The sequence below is a fragment of the Belonocnema kinseyi genome, chromosome 7 (assembly GCF_010883055.1).
Source record: "Belonocnema kinseyi isolate 2016_QV_RU_SX_M_011 chromosome 7, B_treatae_v1, whole genome shotgun sequence".
Lineage (NCBI taxonomy): Eukaryota > Metazoa > Arthropoda > Insecta > Hymenoptera > Cynipidae > Belonocnema > Belonocnema kinseyi.
Genome location: NC_046663.1, coordinates 123477033 through 123485924, shown reverse-complemented (window position 1 = coordinate 123485924; position 8892 = coordinate 123477033). Strand labels below are relative to the sequence as shown.

The 8892-nt window shown below is 34.2% G+C and overlaps 1 protein-coding gene across 2 annotated transcripts in view; it reads right to left on the bottom strand.

Annotated features, from left to right (window-relative positions):
• LOC117177109 overlaps positions 1-8892 on the bottom strand; it is a 146872-nt gene that overhangs the window by 108163 nt on the left and 29817 nt on the right. For both annotated transcript variants that reach the window (XM_033367601.1, XM_033367602.1), the window contains exons 3-4: positions 3358-3471; positions 2890-3222 (exon numbers count right to left, since the gene is read on the bottom strand). In XM_033367601.1, the coding sequence (XP_033223492.1) occupies positions 2890-3222; positions 3358-3471 (447 nt within the window). The remainder of the gene's footprint in view (positions 1-2889; positions 3223-3357; positions 3472-8892) is intronic.

The following is an 8892-nucleotide window of genomic DNA, read 5'->3' as shown; positions in this document are numbered from 1 at the left end:
AAAAACTTTCGTGGACAGCTCCTCGATAAGAGGATGCACGGTATCTTCCACAGAAATGTGAAGGATCAGTCAATGTCTTGTGAGCTAACGTTTGCTTTCCTTGAATCGCCCTGATTAAAGTCTGGTACGGAGGGTTTCATTTTTGCATGCCAAGACGGTGTAATTTCCACCTTAGCAAACCGTCGCCACATTTTGAGCCAAGAAATTGCCGATGATAGCTGCTTATTAACTTATTATTACTCTGCCATTCAAATCATTGTCAGTGATCTGAACGTGACAATTAGGAAAATTCTAAAATGCATGCGGGAAATTCATTAGTCGAATAGACTAAAATATCTGTAAAAATTGCAAATTGTACAAATATAAAAATAGACACTCAATAATATTAAAGAACTATGTATCGATATTGCACTAAAAGTTTTATCTGTTCGAATAAAAATATAATATTATGAAGTAAATAAATTGTTACTTATAAAAGAATATAAAAGGATAAGAAATTACAAAGATATTTTTGGAAATAATCAAATAACTTTAGAAATATTACAAAATATATGAAACAGAAATATAAATTATGCATTTAATTTTCTCTCTGGTATCTATCAAAATAACCATGTTTTATAAAGCGTGCATATTTTACGTTTGTTATGAAATGTAAAAACGCATTGATTGGCAATTTAATTTAAATTTAAATGGTTCTTGTCCAAGCTAAGTTTACCACCAGTGCGCCGTCTATATTTATGGCGGGTAACTAAGCTCGCACTGCATCTACGTTTATAATTTCTTTGATATAAGATGTATAACGCCTGTTGACTGCTACTTACAGGTGATGCGTTTAAAGAGTAGCAGTCAACAGGCTTCATACGCCTTATATATTTTTTAAAACTTTTTACCGTTGCAAAAAAAACTATTGCGATTATTCCGTGATCTTCTGTAGGGAATTTTAACGTGGAATTTGAATTTCAACAATTTAAAAGTTGATTTTACTGTTTTTTCGAGTTTTTATATTAGGAACCGAATGGGGACCCAATGGAGTCTTTACGGGTACTTTATATGGGCTCCATTCGGTTCCTTCGGTCCGCCAGGGTGCCAATAAATAAAAATGACCTACTATTGCATAGCTTTCCCTACACGAAAAATTGATAATTATATATGCATATAGGGCGTCCAAAAAGTTGCGAGACAGCCAAATAAATCATTAGGTACCATTTTTTTTGGAGAAGGTTATAGGTTATAGGTGTGACCTTGATGGACGTATGAAGGAAATTCAAGCTTCAATATGGTCTGAACATTTTTTCGCAATCTAGCTTGTGAAAATCATGCTCTTACCCTACTTACTTACTTGAACAATGTACATTAAATAGAGACCATCAAGTGACCTTGACCATGACCATCAAGGTCATATCAAGGTCACTCTTTGTTTTTTATTGAAACGACTCTGTTTGATATCGGAAATCGAAAGAACGGAATATTTTACATTGAAAAGTGTAGTTAAGTCACAGGTCAGTTGTGGCCTTGATGGACATTTCAAGGCCATTCACACTTCAATATGGTCTGAATAATTTTTCGCAAGCTAGCTTGTAAAAATCATCCTACCCTAGTTACTTACTTAAGCAATATGCAATATATAGTGCTAGCTTGCGAACAGATGTTCAGTCCATATTGAAGTTTGAATAACCTTGATACGTCCATCAAGGCTACACTTTACCTATGACGGACTTGACCTTTCTTTTTAATGTAAAATTTTCCGCTGTTTCGATTGCCAATGTCAAAAATGGGCCATTCCATTTAAAAAAAGAAAGGTGACCTTGAAATAACCATGAAGATCATGGTCAAGGTCAAGTTCAAAACTAAGGTCACCACTGGAGTCCTCGTTAAAAGTTACTTCAAGACTGACCTCAACCTTCTCCAACTAATTTGAAACTCTGTAAATTCTTTTAAATTTTGTCACGCTGATTACGAAAATGATAGATAAAATAACCCATAAAATTCATGGTTTTTCGAATTTATCTCGGTAAATACAGACAATTTCGGCAAAGGTTTCTAACAAAAGTTGTGGATCTAATCAAAATATAAATATTTGATTCCACAGATTTTTCCTTCCTGGTTAATAGTTTATGAGTAAATCATTATTGAAATTTAGTGAGTGCAACAAACTTGAGACCTTTTCGGGTGCACTTCCGAAAAGGGCATATCTCCGATTAATTTGAAATTCTATATACATACCTGTGTATTTCTATTCGCTGATTACTAATATAATAGTGAAAATATCCACAAATTTGATTTTTACGGCGAAAACCATAGAAACCCCATATAATTCATGGTTTTTCGAATTTATCTCTATAAATGCAAAAAATTTCAGAAGAGTGTTTAGACAAAAGTTGTAGATGTAATCAAAAAGCGTAGGGCTTTGACCAACTCTATTTCTGTGAGCAGTTACAGGGGTGCATTTACCTCGAGGAGACGCTGGAAATGAGTAGGTATGTCACCTAGTTTATTTCTGTGACTAATGACAAGTGTACCTTTGAGGATCCACGACCAGTTACTTACTAAACCTTAATAAAGATTTTCTCAAAAACAATTAATTGGAAGGAAAAATTAGCACAAACAAAAATGTTTGCATTTTAGTGTATTATTTAAAAAGAGTATTTGATTTAATAAACATTTTTATTAAAAAAGAAATGAAATCTCACAAAAAACATCAAATATGAATTAAAAGAGATAATCTTGGTGAGACTATTATAATTAAAAAAACAAAGAAAAACTCTCGCCAAGATATACTTTTTTCCATTTTAATACATTTTCTCAAAGTTTTTGACTTGGCGGAGTTTTTTGCATCCTAGATGTTTTGTTAAGATTAATATAATATAATCTTATATATGATATACCCACCTTGGGTGAATTCCTAATGCTAGAAGTCACTGCTTCGGGAAACTGTTGAATTTGTGGTGGACGAAAAGCGGATGATTCAAAAAGTCCAGCTGGACCAATGTCTGGACTTCTTTCGGTGAAAGCAAAGTACTCGATGGCTTTCAGTAGATCTTGACCACATCGTTGTAAAACTAACTGCAATACAGAAAGTTTTGTTTTTGGAAATAGACGAATGAGAGTCTCCAAAGAAGTTTGAGACACACCACATTCCTTTTTCGGAATTAGTTTCTCCTTCATTTTTGAAAAATGACCACTGCTTCCACTTTCAACAATAGTGTTCTCTTCTTTACTTATCTGTGAATGAAGCACGGAGATAAGAATTCACCAGTAGCACTAAAATAGTGTACCTGATTTTTATTTATTTTTAAATTTGTTATAATAATGAAACTATAAAATATAGTTATAACTTTCTGAAAAACATTTACTAACTGTCATCCCAAATATCTTTCCTGGTGGAAGACGATTAATTTTCTGTCCCGTTGTCACTTTTGCCATACACAAGGCGATTGCATCTTCAGCTGCCTGTTGCCTTTTCAGTGCAACCTTATAATAGGAAAATCATACCAGAAAATGAATTAGAAAAATTGTTAATTTTTAACAATTTATTTGTAGTGGTCCACGTGAGAGGACCATTACAATCCGGTCAATGAAGAAAAATTACAAGTTTTTCAAAATAACTTGACAACGGTTGATTCTAGGTTAAATATGGTTAGTTAATAAATGTTCAAAATTTTTTAGTACAAAAATAAGAATGTAATAATTAGAATACTAGCCGTAATATTCACGGGTACTCTATCATATTGGATTATCTTACAAGTTTTTGATTTATGAATAAATAAAAGTGACTAAGATGAAGACCACAGTTAGTGACACCCTGGATTAATTTTTTAATTATTAACAAATGCAGTAGCAACCAAAATCCAAATGTAGGATTGGTAAAAAGTAGCATTCTTGAATATTAAATTGCATATAAATATACCTAAAATAATTTACAAAACAGTGCACTTAGTGGTGGACTAAGGCAGGGGCGCAGGTGGCGGTCCGCCCCGGGCCCATCGAAGCAAGGGAGGCCCGTTTTGGCTAAACGAGTGAAGAACTTTTTTTCACTCTCTGGACAAATTTATTTTTAATGTCTCTGCAAAACCTTACTCTCTTACAGGTAAAAAATCAACGAACAGAGTTGTTAAAAAAATGTAAATACAGTGAAAACTTTCAAAAGCCCTCCCTTTTATAGCCTTTCCGAGCATTGACACCGTGCCGCAGGTAGGTGTAACAGGAGCTGCGCGGTGTGCGCGGGGTCTGCGGTTGTCACTCAGGCGTGAACAAACAAAAGCGGAGCGGGCTATAATGAGTTAGTTCCCACCCACCGTCAGCCCCAAAATCGGCGGTATAGAAGAGTTTCACTCTACTATAATATTCAGTAGTTTTCGATAAATTTATTTTCTATAATAGCATGACGAATACATTCTACAACTCATTTATGTAAGGTTAGTACATACCTGAATTCCGAATTCATTTTGGATTCTTTTATCGAGTAACATAATTGATTAATTCTTCACAGGAGATAATAATGCCACCGTAGCAGAAGCTCCAAATAATATTAATGATGATGAAGCTTTGGAATTAGAGGTTGTGAATGGTAATAAAATAGAAAAATTTAATGAATATTGATTAATAGTACGATGTTGCGACATAGTACGACATACAATTCAAAGTTTTGACACTAAGAAGATGTTTGTTCGTGTATATTTTGTTTTGAGAAAGGGGCATACGCACGGCCCCCCTCTCCGAAATGATAAAAAATTGCGAAGGTTTTGCAGTGTTTCAGTAAAAGTTATGAAAAATTTGAAGCGATCACCAAACCTTCCCAATTTTTGGCTGCGTACGCCCTTGTTTTGGGGCTTCCTAGCCCCAAGAGACTTGCATAACTTAAAACGATAAATTGAAATTTGAATTGATAGATGAACTGAGTAAAAAGAAGAGGAAGAAGTCGGTCAACAACACAGATTCTCCAGATAGACTTTAAATTCTTATTTACAAACAAAAGGGATCACTCTTGATATGACTTTGTAAAAAAGAGAAGTTTTATTACTTTATATCGTTGAGGAAGGGGATGATATCATTAGTGAAACTACTGCTTAACTACGCAAGAGGATCTCCGTAGGTCAATGTACGAGTGCTTGGATCATTTTGTTCAGGAACTTCAAGAAAGGTCAATTCCGATGAAAACGATTGCCGATACTTTTCACGTCATTCGCTCAAAGTTTATCATGAACGCCTCATAGACTGAAATTTCACTTGATGTACAAAAATTGAACCTGGTGTACAATGATTTTCACGAAGAACAGACATTTCAAGAAGTAAAAAGGTTACGAAGGCACATTATAGCGACTGATAAAACAACTACAGCAGCCTCTTCATGGACAACGAAGGATATGTTCCATTTTATAATTAAGTGGGATTTTACCTAATCTGTACCCCATCTTTGTCTCATTCTCTAGTTTAAAAAAATATGTGTATCAGTGGCTTCTTGAAAAAGAAGTGTTTCAAAATTTTAAATAATAAAAAATTACTTGAGATCGACAACCCGTGCAGAAATTTTGGCGTGGCGCCGGTCGGGTACCAATCGGGAAAAATGTGGGCCCGATAGGGTAATCTGTCTAGCGCCAGACTGTAAATGGAACGCCCTACTCGACCATGCCCAGATCGGGGCATCCAAAATGTGGACCAGATATGGCCCCTTTAATTTTTTATTTCTATAATTAGTAAAATTTCAAAAGTTTTTATATTAATATTTTTTCAACTTTGCATTTTACAAAACTTCAATTTTTCAATATTCTACATTATATATCATTATACATTATATCTCATTTTCAATATACTACATTACATTATCTGTTTGTATTGCTTGAATTTATAGATAAGATTTTTCATTTTAAAGAAAACTATAATGCATTGACAAACAATGTTCAAATTTAGAGCTATTACAAACACACAAATGAATTTTTAATATAAATATTTTTTGATCTTCTTTATATTCTTTTGGAATGATTTTTGTTTGACTAATGCACATGGGGCAGGTGGAGCGAGATTTAAAAAGTGAGGTTATGTTCGAGAAAATATAAAAAGCATTTAAATTATAATGTTAATAATCCGGAAATTCATACGTTTCGTGTAAGGTGATCTCTATTTTCAGAATATCAGCAACAAAATATGAAATTCTAAAAAGCTGGAAAACATTTTTTTATTCACATAAATAGTAAATGCACTCAAAATGACGACGCTTTCTCGAATACATTGCTGGAAATCTTCAGAAGCTAAAAATAAATTGTGATGTTGATTCTAGCGAATTAAAGCTTACCTTTGCCTTAATTGCCGATATAAGAAATCTCACCAACAATTCTGTGATTGCGAACTCACAATCTACTATTTGCTTTTGGCATTTTAAGTTATATGTAAGAAAAACAATATCACGACGATAACAGAAAACTTGACATAATCTTGTCTAACCTAACCCGACCCGATGTCGTTCTAATTCGAGCCACATCATCTCCCCCTTGGGGCCACATGTGGAAAATCCGATCGGGGCAAGATCGGAGCTCGGAAATAAGTTGGGCAATTTCTGCACGGGAATGAGTGATCAAAGGTTAAATAATGTTGCAGTTTTGTCAATCGACAAACAAATTATATCCACACTAAATTTTGACGAAGTGATTGACAAATTTAGCGCACTCAAAGAGAGAAATCACAAGTTCTGAATGCTTTGATTCTTATGCCTGTTCAAGAACAATGCGATATTTTAATTTTTAATGAATGTTTTAATTTTTTAATATAGGCTACTTAGCTGCTTACCTATTTACATCTCGCATGGTATACAATTTCATAGTATATACTACTGTTATGAATTATTATATTTTTTGGAGAATGGAGGGTGGGGGGGGGGCTCTTAGCAAATACTGCCCCGGGCCGTGACAGCTCTTAGTCCGCCACTAAATGTATCAAAGGTGACACTAACGGTTCCTCTCGTATGATATTACATTACTGCCATCATTCTTTTAATATTAAAAAACAACTTCTTCATTCATACTTGGAAAAAAAGTCGCAATTAAAGGGTCTTCAACAGTGAAAAGCTAAATATTGTACTCTTGAAAACGAACAGTGTCTCTAACTCGAGTCTTTACCTTATATTCCGGAAAGAACTTCGACAATAGATCAGGCGATTTGAACTCGGACAAATGCATTTTCCTCTTTTAAAAACAACCAACTTATTTGTATTAAAAATTAGCAATGTAAAATGAATTTCACTTCAGCGTACAATTCGATACACCCAAAGGCCCTGGAAATCGAGTCAAAATAGGAAAAATAAGATTCAGGCCAAGCGATGAAGATATATTGTCTGATTCTTTTTATATGATTACTCTAAAGAGTATAAAGGCTCTAGGGAAAGGCCGCTGTTTAAAAAAAAAACTATTTTTCATGTACAAATTATAAGAACTAAATTTTCCTCGACAGCATCGTTGTAGTAATGTGTTCTACTATTCAGTGAAGCAGGGTTAAAGTAAGGCAATTCTCGAGCTCGAATCATTTCCGTTTACTCGGTCCGCTAGGGCCGAAATGTAATTGCGCATGTGCGAATATCTTGGTTGACTTTTTGAAATTTTGGTCAGTTTTTGTGTAAACAATTTAATTATTTATTCCCAAACAAATTTTATCAAATCATTTTAACATTGCTAAGACAAAATCAAACTTTGTTGTGTCTTGCACTGTTACTTAATTACGCGCGGACTGGCGTGGGGCAATGAAGGAACCATGTCAGATCAGGTTGAATTCGACCACACATAGCGCTAGAGAAGTCAACACTGCCACTACTAATGTCCAAATAACTTTTCACCATAATCCAAATAATATGTCCTTGAATCGATTCAGTACACAATTTGCAACAACAACGGTTTTGGTTGTTTGGAAAAATTAGAAGAGCTGTAGTCTCCGGAAGCTACGACTACGATCGTTCACCAACGATCGATTCTGACGCAACAGGTCATACGTCATCCGACTCGTCACTTCCCACAACACCAGAAGACGATCGAGTCGGGAAAATCACTTAACAAAAACCGAAAGCAAAATAAATACTGAAGACTAAAATATTAAATGGTCTTGAATAGCAGCCCAAGTCTGATAAACAAAGAGACATTACGCTACTACCTGAGTACCGACTTTAACGAAAGAGGTATGGCCTGTGTTTTGAACAAAAAAAAAAACGACTAAACATTGTCACGACTAATCAATTCTGGTAGGGAGACATGCGTGTTTAGGTGAAGTTAATTAGAATCACAGCACTTTAATTCATAAAAATAACGCCGTAAAAGCGCGGTCTTTATTATACGAGTAAATAGATTAAAACTGTATAAAATCAACAGAACTTGTTGCTTGGCGAACGCGGACTGACGAGGCGAGGAAATAAAATTGGGAAACTGAGCAACAAGACTATTTGTAAGAGAAGGAGAGCACGAAAACGATAAGACCGGCTTAGACATAAATTTAGATATTATTCAATACGAAAATCAAATATAAGGACAAGTCCAAGAATCAAAAATGTAACGAAGAACGCAAATAAAAATAGAAAATAAGAACACAAATTAAAACATTCATAAACACAGTAAACTAATGTCCAATTCACAACAGCCTGAAACTCAAAACAGAAAACTCAAAAAGAAAGACAAAATTAAAAATTGTCTGCCTTAAGAATTCAACAATGTGGTTTTAAAACAATTCATTTTGTTTAAAATTCGTATTTTTTGTTTAAAAATTAAGATACATATTCAGTTGAAAAGTTATTTCCATTGTACAAAATGGTATTTTTCAGTGCAAAATTGTGGGTCCGGATGCAATAAGGGCACATAAAATTTTTTCGTGCGAAAACGAAGTCCCCTGGAGGCTTTAGAAAAAATTTTCGAATTTTAATTT